Source organism: Lactuca virosa, chromosome 2, assembly GCF_052849685.1.
Source record: "Lactuca virosa cultivar CGN04683 chromosome 2, Lactuca_virosa_CGN04683_v6, whole genome shotgun sequence".
NCBI classification, from domain to species: Eukaryota; Viridiplantae; Streptophyta; class Magnoliopsida; order Asterales; family Asteraceae; genus Lactuca; species Lactuca virosa.
The window spans coordinates 114,005,056-114,025,314 of NC_136427.1; the positions used below are offsets into that span (position 1 = coordinate 114,005,056).

General features: G+C 37.3%; 1 protein-coding gene across 1 annotated transcript; it reads right to left on the reverse strand.

The window, feature by feature from the left end:
* Window positions 1-366: 366 nt before the first annotated feature.
* On the reverse strand, window positions 367-2,581 carry LOC145157687 (uncharacterized). The gene is made up of 4 exons (XM_079076691.1): window positions 2,004-2,581; window positions 1,413-1,875; window positions 941-1,328; window positions 367-854 (listed from the first exon to the last, which is right to left on the reverse strand). The coding sequence occupies exons 1-4, from the start codon at window positions 2,579-2,581 to the stop codon at window positions 367-369; spliced, it is 1,917 nt and encodes a 638-aa protein (XP_078932817.1).
* Window positions 2,582-20,259: the final 17,678 nt, after the last annotated feature.

Consider the following 20,259-nt stretch of genomic DNA (forward strand, 5'->3'; position numbering starts at 1 on the left):
AACATCACTCAAGGGAAACTCGGATTTTTCGCGCGATTTTGGTTCCGACTTGTATATATAAAATTAAATTGTATAATTAAATGATTTTTCCAAACCAAAGGAATTTGATGGAACCCAATAAAATTCAAATTTTATTAACGGAACTGGATAACGGTAACGGAAAAAGGTTCGGGTTGTCACAAATAATTTGATGTCAACAAAGTTTAATCTAAACACAACAAACAATCTAAACAGAACAAACAACCACACAGATTATTAATAACATGTTATAGATCAATCTAAACACAACAAACAAGCACATAGAGTATAAATAACAAAAGAAAACATAGTTGTAGACAAATCCAAACACGTTACGACCAAACCAAATCATGGATCTTGAGAAATTGGAGTATTATAAGCATAAATCTCGCGGTGACTTAGTAACTGAAATTCACTATCAACTTTATCATCAACATGGTCACCTTGTGATTCAGAATCCGGTTCGTGCTCTTGCTCATCAAGCATATTTTCCAAATCATCATAATTAAGTTCTCCTTCCCGCTCTTCTTCAACCACCCAAAATCCTGTCTTATCAATATTTTCATAGTCAACAGGATCGTAAGACCTCATATCAACCTTCAATCTAGTATATCTTAGCAAGATACCATACCTATTTTGTAAACGCAAGTTGTAATGAACAAATACAAGATCATTTAGCATTTGATGTTCCAATCTATTCCTCCGTTTCGTGTGAATCGTTTCAAATGCACTCCAATTACGTTCGCAACCGGAAGAAGATGTGGTTTGACTTAATATTCTAATAGCAAACTTTTGCAAAACCAGAATATCTCCACCAAATAACTTCCACCACTCATCTACAAAAGATATAGTTAGCAAAAAAAATATATTAGAAAATACAATATTTTATATATAATAATAGCAAATTAAATTTAAATCCTACCTGGATGAGTAAGATTACGAGAAGCAATGGCACTAGATCTACCAAAGGTACCTTCAGCATCACGAAACTTGCCTAAATTCAATGTAATATTTAAAACGTCATCACCTTTAAAAGTCTTCTCAACCATTTCAAGAACGCCTTGAAACACCTCATTCTTCTTACAAAGATTTGCATGATCATATTGAAAAACGGGATTCAACGAATAAGCCGCACAATAAATACTTTTTCTTAACATCCTATCCCAACGACTATCAATTATGTTAGTGTAAGGCCTATATAATTCCTTCTTCTTTTTAAACAATTGCTTAATCCCTCTTCTTGCCCGACGCATTCCCTCATAAACATAACCAATTGCAGGTTTTTCATCCGAATCACACAACCGCAAAAGCTTTAACAAAGGATTCATTACTTTCACTGTAATCAAACAATTCTTCCAAAAGATTTCATTGAAGACAATTTGTTTTCATTAAACCTCATTTCCCACTTTCAACATCTTCTTAAACTCATTAGATATGACCATTCCTTGTAAATCTTCTTTATGGTCATACAAACTTTGCAATGCAATGAACACGGTACCAAACCGAGTAGTACCTGGACGGATAATTTCTTTCCAACCGGGTCTTTTTCTTAACAAAATCAAGGGCCACTTATGATTATAAACAAAAACAGTAACCCTCGATGCAAGATTGACCAAACTTTTCACATTATCCAATTCTGAAAGATCCTTTAATACAAGATTAAGACAATGCGCTGCACATGGAGACCAAGTAATAGAAGGACATCTTTCACATAACTTAGTACCAGCAAGCTTGTAATTAGCAGCATTATCAGTTACCATTTGCACCATGTTTTTTTCTCCTACCATTTCAACAATATCAGCAAACAAATTACACAAATTTGTAGCATTGCTCTCTATATCAGATGCATCAACATCCCTTTCGGACAATAAACCAAGAAATTAATCAAATGTCATTGTGAAACATCCATCCACCCATCACTCATAATTGTGCAACTAGTATCAACCCACTGACTTCTTAACGAATCAATTATCAATGAAACTGACTTTTTTGCATCTGTCAATAAATTAACCCTCAGAGCATGATAATTAGGTGCTTTATACCCATAACCAATACTTGCTATTTTATCTACCATAAGTTGAAAAAATGGAGAGTTGCAAGCATTCATAGGTATACATGCATCATAAAACCACATAATAATAGCTAAATCCACATCATGTATTTTTGCATTACTTTGCATTGCAGATTTGATAGTGGGTTGGGAAGGATCATTTATACCTTTCGTAAAAAATGGATGCAAGTTTGAAGTAGATTTCCTTTTTCCCTTTTTCACAGTTGACATTTCTGCTTCCTCCATCTCTTCATCATCATCCAAGATAGTAACACTAGTGGTACGTTTTTCTTTTTCTTTTTGGGCAGCCTCTTTCAATTTCCCTTGCATAGTAAACCACACTTCTGGACTAACTTTTGGGCATGCTACTACCTCACCTTTAATACCAGCAAGATGTTTCTTAACCCTGTTTATTCCACCACCACCTATAACTTTTTGACAAAAATTACATATCCATGTCTTTTTCCCCTTCTCATCAACGACTTGAGTAACATGTTCCCATGCTATATCCATCTTTGTTCGTACATTTGATTAAACCGATGAATGGGATTGAGCTTGAGATTGTGCTTGCAATGGTTCTTCTTCCCTTGATTCCATATTTAATTGTATTGAAAAGTAATGTTATAATCAATAAACATATTTCAATTGTATCCTAATTATATAATCTACACAACAAAACCTTGAAACAATGATCAATTAACAATAAATGAACTCTAAACTAACCAAACCTGTCACAATCAAAACCTTGAAAAAATGATCAATTAACAATATAACTGTAAACTAACCAAATCTATCACCTGTTTCAAAAGAAAACAGGTTTCATAAGAAAAGCTAATCAGAACCGATAGAAGAAAAGAACCTGATTTCACAGTCAATTGGAGAAGAAAATAAAATTGGAGAAGAAAAGAAAACAAATTTATCACCTGATTTCACAGTTAATTGATTTCACAGTAAATAAAATTGATTTCATAACAACAGCTAATCAAAATTGGATGATGTCGCAGTTAAAAGAAAATTGGAGTAAGTGGATTAGTAATAGAGGGGGAATTGGGGTTTCGGTGGAGAAGGAACAACAACATCACTACATCGGTCGTTGTTTTGCAGGAAAACAAGGAAATAGGAAAACAGAAAACTCAGCTGGAGAAGAACGGAAGTCGCTGGGCTCGCTGCTGATGTCGCTGCTTCAGTCCTTTGCAGTCGTTGCTTTCTTTCTTCAGGTCGCTATTCTTTTCTGCTTTCATTTCCAAGAGAAGATACGATTTTGTTTTCCCTGGAGAAGAGCCGATCTCACTTAATTATCCAAGCCCTAATAAATGGGCCAATCTGGTTTTTAGCGGTTCGAAATACCCGGTTCAACCGCGGTTTAGTGTAAACCCGGACGGTTCGATTCGGTCGGTATTTTTACAAAAACTCGTTCTAATTTGACCCGCCTTTTATCCCAGGTCACGGTCCAACCGGTTGAACCGACCGGGTCGACCAGGGTTTTAAAACATTGGTTACAAGTTGTTATGAGAGCCTTGGTTGGAGGGATTGAGGCATACTCTCGGGTGTGCTTGAACTTAAACTGAAGATTTGGTAAAATTTTCTAAAAGAAATTGATTTTCTAAGAAAGTTTTTAAAATAAAAAGGGATGCGATGCATGCAATTATCCGAGCTCAAGTAAGTATTTCCCAAAATACCCATGAATTTTATATGATTGATGTTTGATGTGAGTATATGAGAATTGCATGTAAGATTAGGGCTAAGGATCTGCTTAGTGTTGCATGGTAGGATGCCTGATTAAGAGAGATGCCTTTATGCCTGTTGTGTGAGCTGGGAGTAATGCATGTTAGTTAGTAGAGATCTTCATGAAGTCAGACTTGTTTTTGTTAACTTTGAGCTTTGTTAAAGGTCTGCTTGAGAGTTCTAAGCCTAGTACACTGAAGGACTGCGTATTAGGAAGTATTAACTGGAGATCATTGAGTTGAATTCGAGCCATAAACCCCTTCACAAGGAGTTAAAGGCCGCAAACTAGGGTTCACGGTCGTGAACCCATGTTGGTCGTGAACCCCTCTTCATATGTATGAAGTTCCTTCATTATTTCTTCATTTCTCACATCTTCAAGTCAAGAACTCTCAAAACTCTCTCAAGTATCATCAAGAACACTCTTCTTTCTCTTCAAAATCGTAAGTGATTCATCCCTTGTTACTTGATATCCTTCTTATTCACAAGAAGCTCTTTGATTTCATCCATGAATTCAACGCTTTTGGTTTAGATCTTCAAATCACCATCTTTTCACCAAGAACACACACACTTGTTCTTGGGCCATAAACTCCCTAAAGGCTTCCAATTATTAAGTATCCTATCCATACACTTGTTGTCCATTAGAAGCTCTTGAATACCCATGAAACAACCACCTTTTAAGCATGATCCTTCAAGAGTTCACGGCCGTGAACCCTTCATTAGGTCGTAAACCCCTCATAGGATCATGACATGGCCGTGAACCCTTCATACATGGCCGTAAACCCTTCTTAAGGCCAATTTTGGGCCGTAAACACTTCAAGCATCCTTGGTCGTGAACACTTCTTGGTCGTAAACACTTCCTAGTGTGGCCGTGAACTCCCTTCAATCAATCACATGTGATTGTAACACTTCATTGCAAGTGTTTCCTAGTCCCTAAGGTTGGTTCCCTTACATGTTAGTTGTTATAACACTATTTATATACATATATGTATCAATATATGTCATTTAGGACTCGTTTGTGCCTCAGAACTTCATTCGCAGAACTTCTCATCCTTACTTGAATCTTCAGTTGAATCACCCACATAAGGTGAGTTCATACCCCTATAATCAATCTTTTAAATGTTTTAAATGCTTTTAAGGGGGGGAATACAAGTTGAACACAATAGTATTGTGTTAATTTTTACATGTGATAACCATCACATTAAATGATTTCTTATGCTTTTGTTAGTGATCAATCTATTCAAAAACTCTTTTAAAAAAGATGTTACATTGTTGTTTATAAAACTCCGTTTTTAGAGTATAAGCATAACTGAGTAGATAATCGAGTCTTTCTACAAATCAGGGACAGTTCAAAACAAACATACTAGTAAACTATAATAGGTATAGTTTAGGGGTTCAGTACATACTATAACTAGATTAGGAAGGAACATACTGGAGAGTTCTAAGCCTAGTACACTGAAGGATTGCGTATTAGGAAGTATTAACTGGAGATCATTGAGTTGAATTCGAGCCAGGAACCCCTTCACAAGGAGTTCAAGGCCGCAAACTAGGGTTCACGGTCGTGAACCCATGTTGGTCGTGAACCCCTCTTCATATGTATGAAGTTCCTTCATTATTTCTTCATTTCTCACATCTTCAAGTCAAGAACTCTCAAAACTCTCTCAAGTATCATCTAGAATAGAGGAACAAATCATGATTCACGAACTTATACTTTACACTCACAGAAACCTAGGAAGGGAACGTATCATTAACTCATTGTTTATAACAAAATATGATACTATACAAGGTTATATATGGGGTACATCTATAAAGTACCGTAGTTTTATTTATAAAGGGTACATCTACAACGTACCGGACAATAATAAATAAAACATATTAATATATACAAAACTCACAACAGTATCGACTGAGGCGTTTAGAGTACATGATTTCATTACCTCTAGTAGTCTTCCTAACAAATAGAACAGCGCCACATACCTTCTTAGTAACATGAACATTCAGTTAGAAGGGGGCATATAATGCTTAACTTTATGATTCCTTAGTGGATAGATTATGGATATATATTAATCGGATCCGACACACAGTAGGATGTGTGCTTTCCGCTTCATTTCCTGTTCCTTGTTTGGTTGTGGGCTTAGAGCAGATTCACCAAGTCTACTATCTATTCGATCTTAGCTACATATATATCATGTATACACCAAGTAATCATAAGGAGTATGTCACACCCCCATCCATCGGCGAAAACACCGGGTAGTGTAACGTTATTCTTCGTATCACAGTTATATAACATACATTGAACAATACTAAAGAAAATACATACCTTTATTGATAACTGAAAGTTACATAACTGTTTTTCTAGGACCTATTACATAATATCCGACTATGGCATACTTCTTAATGAACAGAAAGGTAATAGTAAAACTTCTTCTGTTCGAATACATACCAGCTTTTCAAGTTCTTGAAAACACATGCATTTTAAAATACGTCAACATAAACTTGGTGAGTCCACAGGTTTTGACTCCATAAAATAATACATTTTCCACGTTCAAAAGTATAGTTTTGAAAGTATCATTTTGACTCTCCAACATTTAGTATGTATATTAGGTATAATAGTTTACTTATCAATTAAGTGTTATACCTAAACATTCCTTAATCCTAAGGTATAAGTAGGGGGAAACTTATACTTAACATAAATACTTGTATACGACAAAGTATAATGTTTCTAACAATTTGCTACCATGAGCCTGTAACGGCGGCTGTGACATAATACCTCTGATAAAATACACTCATGATTTACCATGAGAAACAAACACACTCATGATTTACCATGAGAACAACACCGTATGCTTCATCGACGTCGGAACAATAACAAATAAAAGGATAGTTCATCACTTGCTTTGGTTGACTGTAGCTAACAGTCACAAGTGGGGTGGTCAACCCGTATACTAATTATACACGACTTTCTCGCTCACACGGGATTAACGGTTACAGTTAAGAGGATTTCCGCTAAGATCCCCAATCTTAGTTGAGGAATACAATTACTCATGTAGACTTCAACGGCTTCCTATAGCTCTAACAACAAAATCATTTTCATGTCTAAAACCCTAAGTTACTAGACTATGCTTTTAAACATTACTCCTAACTTCATAACATTTAGGCAGTATAACAGTTATATCTTGAAGTAAAACCAGGTTTTATCTTGTCCTAAAACCAATAATAACAACATATAATGTTCCTAGTTTTATCTTGACATAAAACTATCAATAACAATACCAAGTTTTATCTTAACATAAAACTAACAATAACAACATATAACATATCCAGTTTTATCTTGACATAAATAGCAACATACTTCATAACTTAACATATAGAACTTCCGAATATAACTTCGGAACTATATCGCACACAACATATATATAGAATCCTAAGTATAACTCAAGATCTACATTAGTATACTATTATAACAATAACATGCTAACAACTTTACGATAGTTGTATAATTTCAGATACGAAATAACTATATCCCTGTTATTATAACTATCTACGTTGATACTAATATACTATCATATAGACATAATAATAATGTATATATAATATTTAGCATGCGTTTTCCCCCGAAATATTAGAAAGTGGGGCCGTGAAACTCACCCTAGTAGCGTGATTTTATGTTATCTAAGCAAAAACGATCAGCGTACGAGGTCGTCGGGGCTCGGGATGCAAGATAGCCTCAGCAAAGGAGAGAGGAGAAAGAAGTTTTGGTGTAAGAATGGCTGAGGTCGGACCTGCTATTTATAGTAGGGATTTTGGACCCCCACGTCGTGGCTTAAGTTCTTATCCCCGTAGACTTGCCATTTGCGTCCCTAGCTTCGGAAGGTGTCATGTGACTCATCACGTCGTGGGATATCTTTGCTCACGTCGTGAACTTGGATCTTATCCCCTCGTAGCCTTGTCACACACCTTCTAGATTCCGAGATGTGGATAACTGACTTCCCACGTCGTGAGCTCTGTGCCCAAGTCGTGAGATGAGTCAGATTAGGGTTTCTGACAACTTAATCTTCGGAAGGTCGTAACTTTCACATACGAACTCCATTTTTGACGTTCTTTATATGCACGTGTAGGTATTTACAAGTACTAAAACTCTCTTTTAAGCTCCAATAGCTAATTCTAAGTATATTTTAAATTCCTCTTATTATAGAGGTTTATAGTGTTCGGTTTATCATAACTTCTTCATGCGAAGTCAGATTCAGACATTCTCTATATTTTTGGAATCGTATGGACAATTTATCATGAACTACATAGCACTATTATCACATTATTAGGTTAACATAATCACATTACATGATTGGCATAATCACATGTGATTGTCTATTGACCTATTGTGACTAGTGTTACATTCTCCCCCCGTTAGAATAATTTCGTCTCGAAATTTATCTTATGGATGGGGTTTCATCAAACAGTTGGGGGTATTTTTCTTTCATCTGATTTTCACGTTCCCAAGTAAATTCAGGTCCTCGTAAAGCGTTCCATCGAACTTTCGCTATGGGAATACGACTTTGCTTTAATCGTTTGACTTCTCGATCCATGATTTCAACAGGTTCTTCTACAAAGTTGAGTTTCGTATTGACTTGTATCTCTTCGAGAGGTATAACAAGAGTGTCATCGGAGAGACATCTCTTGAGATTTGATACGTGAAAAACATCGCCCCCATTACTTAGCTCTTGAGGCAACTTGAGTTGGTATGCGACATAACCAATTCTTGCTAGAATTTCAAAAGGTCCTATATACCGTGGGTTTACATTGCCTCGTTTCCCGAATCGAATTACACCTTTCCAAGGAGAGACCTTCAACATTACTTTATCTCCAACTTGGAATTCTAAAGGTTTACGTGTTACGTCAACATAGCTCTTTTGACGATCACGTGCTGCTTTTAATGGATCCTTAATTTGCAAGATCTTTTCAGTTGTCTCGTGGATTATTTCTGGTCCAGTACGTAAGGTATCGCCTGTACGTTCTCTGGCCATCTGCGTATCTCCAACTTCTACCCAACATACTGGGGAACGACATTTTCGTCCATAAAGAGCCTCAAACGGTGCAGCCTTGATGCTGGTGTGACAACTATTGTTGTAGGAAAACTCAATTAACGGTAAATTAGTATCCCACGCATTTCCAAAGTCTATCACACAGGCTCGGAGCATATCTTCTGAGGTCTGAATGGTTCTCTCACTCTGACCATCAGTCTGTGGATGGTAAGCTGTACTCATGTCTAGACGTGTTCCTAAGGATTTTTGTAGAGATTGCCAAAATCGTGAAGTGAAGCTACTATCTCGGTCAGAAATAATAGAATTTGGAACTCCATGCAATCTGACAATTTCCTTAAGATAAACTCTAGTCAGCTTCTCCATCTTCTCGTTCTCCTTAATTGGTAAGAAATGGGCGGACTTAGTTAATCTATCGACTATTACCCAAATAGTGTCGGACCCACTAGGAGTTTTAGGTAACTTAGTGATGAAGTCCATTGATATCTGCTCCCATTTCCATTTAGGTATTTCCGGTTGTTGAAGTAAACCTGAAGGCTTTTGATGTTCTGCCTTTACTCTAGAACAAGTCAAACATTTGCTCACATAAGTAGCAATTTCTACCTTCATGTTTGGCCACCAATAATGTACTTTTAAATCTAAGTACATTTTGTCAGAACCTGGATGCACGGAATATATGGACTTGTGGGCTTCTTCTAAGACCAAGTCCCTGACTCCACCGAACTTAGGCGACCAAATTCGGTTCATAAAGTGTCGCGTTCCGTCATCTCTTTGTATAAGTTGCTTTTCCATTCCTCGCAAAGCTTCGTTCTTGATGTTTTCTTCTTTTAGAGCCTCAAGTTGAGCTTCTCTAATTTGTGCGGTAAAGTTAGAATGGATAGTGATAGTTAATGCTCGTACCCGTCGGGGTTTAATATATTCTTTCCGGCTCAAGGCATCTGCTACCACGTTTGCCTTTCCGGGATGATAACGAATCTCACATTCGTAATCATTCAACAATTCAACCTATCTTCGTTGTCTCATATTAAGATCTTTTTGGTTGAAGATGTGTTGGAGGCTCATGTGGTCGGTAAAAATAGTACACTTAGTACCGTATAAGTAATGTCTCCAAATTTTTAGTGCAAAAACTACAACTCCCAATTCAAGATCACGGGTAGTGTAATTATCTCATGCACCTTAAGTTGTCGTAATGCATAGGCGATAACTTTACCTCTTTGCATCAATACACATCCCAATCCTTGATTTGATGCGTCGCAGTATACAACGAAATCTTCTGTTCCATCTGGAAGGGATAGGATTGGTGTACTACACAACATTTGCTTCAGTTTCTGAAAAGCAGCTTCTTGTTTGTCTTCCCAGTTGAACTTCGTATTCTTCTGGGTTAGTGTTGTAAGCGGCTTGGCTATTTTGGAGAAATTCTCTATGAATCTACGGTAATAGCCAGCAAGTCCTAGGAATTGACGCACCTCTGTTGGCGACTTTGGTGCTTCCCAATTCCAGATTGCTTCAACTTTGGATGGGTCAACATGAATTCCTTCGTTACTAACTACATGACCTAAAAATTGTACTTCTCTAATCCAAAACTCACATTTGGAGAATTTAGCGTACAACTTTTCTTTTCTTAGTAGCTCCAAGATTATTTGCAGGTGTTGACCATGTTCTTCCTTGGTTCGTGAATATATCAATATATCATCGATAAATACGATCACGAATTTATCCAAGTATGATTTGCAAACACGATTCATGAGATCCATAAACACTGTTGGGGCATTGGTTAATCCAAAAGACATAACTAAGAACTCATAATGACCATAACGAGTTCTAAATGCTGTTTTTGGAATGTCGTCTTCTTGTACTCTGAGTTGATGGTATCCTGATCTAAGATCTATCTTTGACTAGTAGCTGGATCCTTGCAGTTGATCAAATAGATCATCAATTCTCGGAAGCGGATAACGATTCTTGATCGTTAGCTTGTTCAGCTCCCGATAATCAATACACATTCGAAAGGATCCGTCCTTCTTCTTGACAAACAAGATTGGTGCTCCCCAAGGTGAAAAACTTGGTCGGATAAAGCCTTTGTCAAGAAGTTCTTGTAGTTGGCTAGACAATTCTTGCATTTCAGATGGAGCCAACCGATAAGGAGATTTTGCTACTGGTGCTGCTCCTGGAATTAAGTCGATTCGAAACTCGACTTGTCGGACGGGAGGTATTCCAGGTAGATCTTCAGGAAACACGTCAGGGAAATCACATACTTGAGGTATGTCCTTGATTTCTTTTGTCTTTCTCTTCCTATCTACAATGTGGGCTAAGAATGCGCTACATTTCTTATGTATATATTTCTTGGTCTTAGTACAAGAGATAACTTTGAGGTTCTTCCCAGATTTATCACCATAGATAATCAGGGCTTCGCCGTTTGATAAGGGTGGTCGTATGACTTTTTCATGACATAGAATTTCGGCGCGGTGTGAAGATAACCAATCCATGCCAATTATGACATCAAAACTACCGATATGCATTGGCATGAGGTTGACGTGAAAGAGGTAGTTATTAAGAGTTAACAGACAGGTTTCTAGGATTTCATGTGTTCTCTCGGTTTGACCATTAGCGATTTCTACTTCATAGATTTCTTTTAATTTGCTAGACTTATGACTTAACAATTTTCTAAATGTCGGAGTTATAAAACTTCGATCTGCTCCAGCGTCGAAGAGTATAGTAGCATATAAATTATCTATAAGAAACGTACCAGATACGACCGAAGGGTCCTGGATAGCTTCTCTGCTTCCGATCACAAACGCCTTGCCACGTCCTATGTCTCCTTAACTCCTTAACTTTGGACATTCTTTCTTGATATGTCCAACCTCCCCACACTCATAGCATTTTCTTCCTTCACCATGTCCTGTCCCATTATTGGTTTGCTGATCGACTGTTGCAGGTGTTGTGCTCCTGCAGTAACTAGCAGTATGCCCCTTTTTCTTGCACTTCATGCAGACAAAACAGTCACCTGGATGATGACGGTTGCACTGATTGCACCATGAAGATTTTGGTTGTGTAGATACTGTTGTTGTTGCTGCATAATTGGTTGCCACTTCTTGTCTTTTCTGAGATGATTGTTTGGGATTCTTCCTATTAAACTTGCGCTTATTTGTCCCAGATTTGGGAGACTCAGCCTTTGAGACCACTTCTGTTCCTTGGATCTCTGTGAGGGTTAGCTGATGAGCTATCCTCTTGGTGCTGTCATAATTCGTAGGCTTTGATGCGATCACCATGCCCTTGATTTGCGATGCTAAACCCCAGATATATCGCTCAATTTTCTTATATTCGGAGGTTACAAGTGTTGGACACATTACCCAAGATCATTAAATCTAGCGGTATAAGCTTTTATATCTGAACGCTTCATGGTTAGGGTCCACAGTTCTTGTTCCAGTTTATGTATCTCCTCCCTAGGACAATACTCTTCTACTAGCATCATTTTTAGCTCCTCCCATTTCATGGAATTTGCAGTATCAATTCCCATTGTATTCACATGGTTGTTCCACCATGTGAGTGCTGCATCAGTGAAAGTACATGCTGCAAATCGTACTTTACAATCATCTGGACAGAAGCTTATTTGAAAGACGGACTCTGTCTTTTCTATCCACCTCGTCAAATTAACTACCCCTTCATTTCCATGAAAGCTTTTTGGCCTGTAATTCATAAATTCTTTGTAGGTACACGTTCTAGCGGTCCCTACATGGCCTTCATTTCTAACTCCATCTCTTATGACATTAGATAGAGCCGCAACAATTCTTTGAGCTATGATTTCTTCCAGTTGTGCTGTACCTATTGGGGGGTTTGGTTATGGTGGTTGATGGTTGGTTAGGGTTTAGCCGATTACTTCTTCTAGGCATTTTGTTTTAGTTCCTAAAATAGTAAGAATTTTATGAGTTTTGTTAATCATTTAATACACGAGTACTAGATACTTCACTTATTCTTCAAAGTGTAAATAATGGACAGCACAATGATTACTGTAATATATGCTTCATATTACTACCAATGGTTACATCAGTTTATTTAGGCTTATAAGAGAAAAGTTTCTATAAACATTACAAAATTTGCAAGGTTTTCTACATCCTTGCTATAAACTTTCCTCTTTTCGCCTTAACTAGTCTGATTTCTCTATTTACATAACCACTAGTTGTAGCTTATCTACCAGAAACCTAAGTGATGACCCAGCACGTCAGTGACATTAACCACTTGCTCTTCAAGTGCTTGAGTTCTCTGCTCAAGACTTCCCGTACGTTCTTCATTTCTTGAGGTTTGATTGTAGAGCTCTAACTCTGCAATCCTGGCATCGTGAGTAATCATGTCATTATAAGCGAAATTTATACGATGATGGACATCCATCACCGATTCCTAATCTCGTGTCCTTTGTCCTTCTAGCCTTCGTACTCTTCCAGAGAGATGAGTAGCCCTCCCTTCGACAATTTCCATTTTGTCTTCAATTTTGACACTTTTCTCAAACAATTGGGATAAAGTGTTATCTTCAGAAGAATGTGGGAGATGTGGTCGAGATGATTGACCAGTCTCATACATCTTGGCAGCTCTTTCTTCAGCCACCCACCTATCAACGGTTTGTGCGATCCGTGCAGGTTCATCTTGAACTCTATGACTTCCTGAAGATGTCGCCTTCTGACTCTTCTTAATCTTTGCCCATATCGGTATGGATTTACGTGCCGTGCGTTTCATTTTTACTCCTCCTGGAACTTTACGGTAAAGAGTGTTCAGTGGTGGTAAAGATGATGCCACCGACTTTGTCTCCCCCACGGATTTGCTTTCTTCCATTGGTTCACTCTCTTCCCATTCGTTGGAGGGTAAAGGTCCTCCATCGTCAGAAGGAATTGGATGAAAGGTGGTTGGATTTATAGGGTAGTAAGGATCACCTACCATCATGGGGAATGAAAATTCCTCTTCTTCATCCGTATCCTCGATGATTATCCATTCTCGTGAATGTGCCATGTCGAATTCTTATACGTTTTGGATCACCAAAAGTTTTAGTCTATCAAATATTACTCCCAAATTAAATAGTTCATATGATCTTATCATAATAAAATGTAGTTGTGCACCTACACCTAATTGTGATAGATATACGCACTTATAAACTTTAGTTGGAATATTTGATCTAAATCCTTGAGATCAAAAACATTCTGGGTATTAAGGTGTATTCTCATCGCGGGTCTGTGTCTTTATATATGACTCTATATTCTTATTTATTGTATTCACTCTTTAATTATGGTTTGTTACTTTAGGTCTAACTGATAAGGATCCGGCCAGTCAGGACAGTCAAAAGGGCAGGATCATTTTAGCATATAGCCGTTCTGAAATCCAGCAATCCAAATCGACATGTCTATCCTTATCACCGCTCCCGTAAGTAGTCCTTCAGCAGAATAATTAATAATACTTTTTATTTATAGGCTAAGGGATATACCTAAACCTAATAGAGTAAGCCCTAAACTATAGACGTGCTTTCCTAAGAAAGTACTAGTTCACTATAGTTAATAGCTCTGATACCAATTTTTGTCACACCCCCAGCCATCGGCGGAAACACCGGGTAGTGTAACGTTATTCTTCGTATCACAGTTATATAACATACATTGAACAGCACTAAAGAAAATACATACCTTTATTGATAACTGAAAGTTACATAACTGTTTTTCTTGGACCTATTACATAATATCCGACTATGGCATACTTCTTAATGAACAGAAAGGTAATAGTAAAACTTCTTCTGTTCGAATACATACCAGCTTTTCAAGTTCCTGAAAACACATGCATTTTAAAATACGTCAACATAAAGTTGGTGAGTCCACAGGTTTTGACTCCATAAAATAATACATTTTCCACGTTCAAAATTATAGTTTTGAAAGTATCATTTTGACTCTCCAACATTTAGTATGTATATTAGGTATAATAGTTTACTTATCAATTAAGTGTTATACCTAAACATTCCTTAATCCTAAGGTATAAGTAGGGGAAACTTATACTTAACATAAATACTTGTATACGACAAAGTATAATGTTTCTAACAATTTACTACCATGAGCCTGTAACCGCGGCTGTGACATAGTACCTTTGATAAAATACACTCATGATTTACCATGAGAAACAAACACACTCATGATTTACCATGAGAACAACACCGTACGCTTCATCGACGCCGGAACAATAACAAATAAAAGGATAGTTCATCACTTGCTTTTGGTTGACTGTAGCTAACAATCACAAGTGGGGTGGTCAACCCGTATACTAATTATACACGACTTCCTCGCTCACACAGGATTAACGGTTACAGTTCAGAGGATTTCCGCTAAGATCCCCAATCTTAGTTGATGAATACAATTACTCATGTAGACTTCAACGGCTTCCTATAGCTCTAACAACAAAAGCATTTTCATGTCTAAAACCCTAAGTTACTAGACTATGCTTTTAAACATTACTCCTAACTTCATAACATTTAGGCAGTATAACAGTTATATCTTGAAGTAAAACCAGGTTTTATCTTAACCTAAAACCAAAAATAACAACATATAACATTCCTAGTTTTATCTTGACATAAAACTATCAATAACAATACTAAATTTTATCTTAACATAAAACTAACAATAACAACATATAACATATCCAATTTTATCTTGACATAAAACCAATAATAGCAACATACTTTATAACTTAACATATAGAACTTCCGAATATAACTTCGGAACTATATTGCACACAACATATATATAGAATCCTAAGTATAACTCAAGATCTACATTAGTATACTATTATAACAATAACATGCTAACAACTTTACGATAGTTGTATAATTTCAGATACGAAATAACTATATCCCTGTTATTATAACTATCTACGTTGATACTAATATACTATCATATAGACATAATAATAACGTATATATAATATTTAGCATGCGTTTTCCCCCGAAATATTAGAAAGTGGGGCTGTGAAACTCACCCTAGTAGCGTGATTTTATGTTATCTAAGCAAAAACGGTCAGCGTACGAGGTCATCGGGGCTCGGGATGCAAGATAGCCTCAACAAAGGAGAGAGGAGAAAGAAGTTTTGGTGTAAGAATGGCTGAGATCGGACCTGATATTTATAGTAGGGATTTTGGACCCCCACGTCGTCGCTTAAGATCTTATCCCCGTAGACTTGCCATTTGCGTCCCTAGCTTCGGAAGGTGTCATGTGACTCATCACGTCGTGGGATATCTTTGCTCACGTCGTGAACTTGGATCTTATCCCCTCGCATCCTCGTCACACACCTTCTAGATTCCGAGATGTGGATAACTGACTCCCCACGTCGTGAGCTCTGTGCCCACGTTGTGAGCTGAGTCAGATTAGGGTTTCTGACAACTTAATCTTCGGAAGGTCGTAACTTTCACATACGAACTCCGTTTTTGACGTTCTTTATATGCACGATTAGGTATTTACAAGTACTACAACTCTCTTTTAGACTCCAATAGCTAATTCTAAGCCTATTTTAAATTCCTCTTATTATAGAGATTTATAGTGTTCGGTTTATCATAACTTCTTCATGCGAAGTCAGATTCAGACATTCTCTATATTTTTGGAATCGTATGGGCGTATACTTTGAGTTGTATCATAAAGAAAGTTCATATTTGTATAGAATTTATCATGAACTACATAGCACTCTTATCACATTATTAGGTTAACATAATCACATTACATGATTGGCATAATCACATGTGATTGTCTGTTGACGTATTTTGACTAGTGTTACAGAGTATCAGGTATGGGTCACGTCATAACATACAAATTCAATATACCGTTTTCTAGTACAAAAACATACTTTTTCGGATAGAACATTAAGTAGGAGAAACTAGAAACTTATCTGTAAAAGGTTTGATACGCATTATTAAACCAGTATAACTTAAAGGACCTTTAGTGGTTAATTTTATAATAGCTTAGTTTATACATCAGGGTTATATATAAATAATATCCGATAGGCAGTTGGATGTGTGCTTTCCGCCTTACTTCCTGTTCCTTGTTTGGTTGTGGGCTTAGGGCAGATTCACCCATTTAACTGTCCGTTCGATATTAGATTATATATAGATAGTATAAACTAAGTGATTATAGAAGGAACTATTGTGGTTACAATTTTTACTAAAGGAAATATATGATTTTCTTAAAGAATTTTTTCATCAAATATAAAGAACTATTACAGTTAACTCCGTAAGTACCAAATGAATACGCAAGGGTTATATATAGTGAAGAACTAACAAAAAACAGGATGTGTGACTTCCGCCTCATTCCCTGTTCCTTGTTTGGTTGTGGGCTTAGGGCAGATTCGCACAATCGATTGTCTGTTTACTCTAAATTGTATATAACTTGTATCTATTTAGTACTCATAGAAGGAATTGTAGAGTCATTTTTACTTTCATTCATCACATCAGAAAATATAGGATTTTCTGGAGGAACAAGCGAACTTTTCTAAAAGAACTTACAACTTACTTTTCATTACTTAAATACTTATGAACTCACCAGCTTTAATGCTGATCTAATATTTCAAAATAACTTGTATTCTTAGGAAACTAGTAGACAGGTACGCGCACTGGGATTCAGAAGATGGAGCATAGTAGCTTCATGTCTTGTTTTGTTATTTAATTTTGGAGTCTATCTTTTGTGAATCACATACTTTGTAAACACTTTCATATTAATGAAATGGTTGTTTGTCACTTTCATTACTATGATGCGTGTGTTGTGATACTACATATGACGTCCTCCACCCCCGAACGTTTCCTCCGTTCCAGTTTGGGGGTGTGACAGATTGGGATCAGAGCATTATTTATATTGAACTAAGTATATCAACCTATAAAATATATACAACTATAAATGCAATGGGGCCAAAGTGCTCGAACTAAAAGTATATTTTAAAATATAACAATATTTTATAAAAATATACATACATGCTTATACATACTAGAACATAAGTATTTAAATGTTGGACACTGCGGTCAAACTTGGACAGTTATGTTATCAGAACTGGGATCAATATAGCCTGATCAACTATATTCATTTGAGATGTGACCAACATGTATTTGGGAGTGATGTGGTGTTGCAACAGTCTAAAAAATTACCTAACTCTATTCAAGGGATTTCTAGATCAAAACATAAAGTTAAAATAATATAGGACTATTTTAGGTACAATAAATAACTTATGTGATAATTTAAAAGACCCTTCTGGTAGATCTATAATTCTGGAGTGTATACTCCCAAGGTTTTATATAATTGAGGTTTTATAGACTTACAATTTGTGATCTATGCTCTACTTCCTGTTCCTTGTTTGGTTGTGGTTTTAGAGTAGGACCACTTATTCGAAGGTCTAAATAATCTTAAATTATATCCAACTTGTATACATTGCGCAATTATAGGAGGACCTGGTAAGGATCACCCCATAATGTTTCACTTAATCTCATAGATTTATTAGACACTTCCATTCTCGCACGGCGAACCCAGATAGATGTAACCACTCCATCATAGCAGTCAGCAGAGGAGTCAAGGAGGAACAGAAAGAGATTTAAGAGGAGTTTTCCAAGGAGGGGTCAGCCGAAGAAACCAAAACGTCCTATGTGTCATACTAATAAATAATAACCTTAATTGACTTAGTGAGGTAGTGAATACACTACTCATACTATGTGTTAGGATTATTTCTTTTCATGCAGCCAGTAATAGTTATTCAGTTCACTGAGATTCAATCGAGGATAGCCACTTCTAATTCATAAAGTTTATTTTATAGAGACTCCCTTTATGAATTGTTTCGAGAACCCTATGAAAGTCAGAACCAGATACATTCAGAACTAGGATAACTTAGTAATTCAGCTTTCGGCTTACAACCACTACTATAGACTTATTTCCATATCATCCGTGTATTCTTTTTAGCAAAAGATGTGTCGCGATAGACCTGTAAGGCGTGTGGCCAATAGCACAACAGAGAATCCACCACCACAATTCGATCATGTTGCTCTCCAAGAAGCGATAACAATCACAGTAGCAGCTGCTATAACTCACATTCGTGCAAGTAGTACCAGCAGATCTGGTAGCGGTACCCACTTAACTAACCCGGGAGTTACCCACGGACACCCACGGGAGTGTTCTTAAAAATACTTCATGAACTGTAAACCCAAATGCTTTAATGGAAATGGGGGAGTCATTGCTCTGATACGATGGTTCGAGAAAACAGAGTCGGTCTTCGAAATCTGTCTGCGCCCAGAAGGGAGCAAAGTGAAGTTTGCTGCCTATACCTTCTCCGACAGATCCCTAACATGGTGGAATAGCCATGTTAAGTCACTGAACCTATCAGTGGCTAACTCCATAGGTTGGGAGAACCTAAAAGAGATGATGTTGGAAGAACATTGCCCAAGGGGTGAAGTACAAAAGATGGAATAAGAACAATGTGAGCATACCATGGTCGGCTCAGACATAGAGGCCTACACTGATAGGTTTAGCGACCTGGAAGCACTGTGCCCCGGGATGGTTACCCCGGAGAGTAAGAAAATAAAAAAGTACATCTGGGGTTTATCTATCCCGATTCAGGGGGATGTACTATCTTCTAATCCAACAACCTTCGATAGCGCCAAATGCCTAGCCCAGAGGCTCATCGACCATGGAGTCCGCCATGGCATAGTGGTCCCCGTTCCTGAGCCATCAAAGGGAGGGGACTATAAACGAAAGTCGGGGAAAAAGAGGAAGGAGCGAACAACACAGGAACCCCGCATGAGCAACAAATGGTTACTGTCTATTCCACCACAACACCTGCCACTCCAGCACCTGCCAGTCGATATGCTGGAACTCTCCCGAAGTGTGGAAAGTGTAACTACCACCACACTGTAGTATGTCGGGAAATGCAGTGCTTGAATTGCCGCAGGAAGGGTCACACTACCAGTTTCTGCAGGGCGCCGGCACAACCGATCTCCCAAGTTCCTGGAGTAGAAGTAAACCAGGCCTGCTATGGTTGTGGTGAGACGGGGCACTACAAGAAGGACTGCCCGATAACGAAGAACTCAGGCGCGGATGGATAAATTCTGATGATCACCGCAGGAGAAGCTGCCCTGGAATCACCAGCGAACAGCGGTACGTCTTCGAAATAAAATAATTACTTTAAAAAAAATTAAAATTTAATTGATATTTAATATAAGATTAAAACTTGGGGAAAGTTTAAAAGTAATTATAATAACTCACTCGTCTGAACAAGTCACAGCATTCATGAGAGAACTAAAGATCGGTACAGGGGAGATACGATGGCTTAGTATGTACATCAGGGAGTATCAGGTATGGGTCAGGTCATAGCATACAAATTCAATATAACGTTTTCTAGTACAAAAATATACTTTTCGGATAGAACATTAAGTAGGAGAAACTGGAAACTTATATGT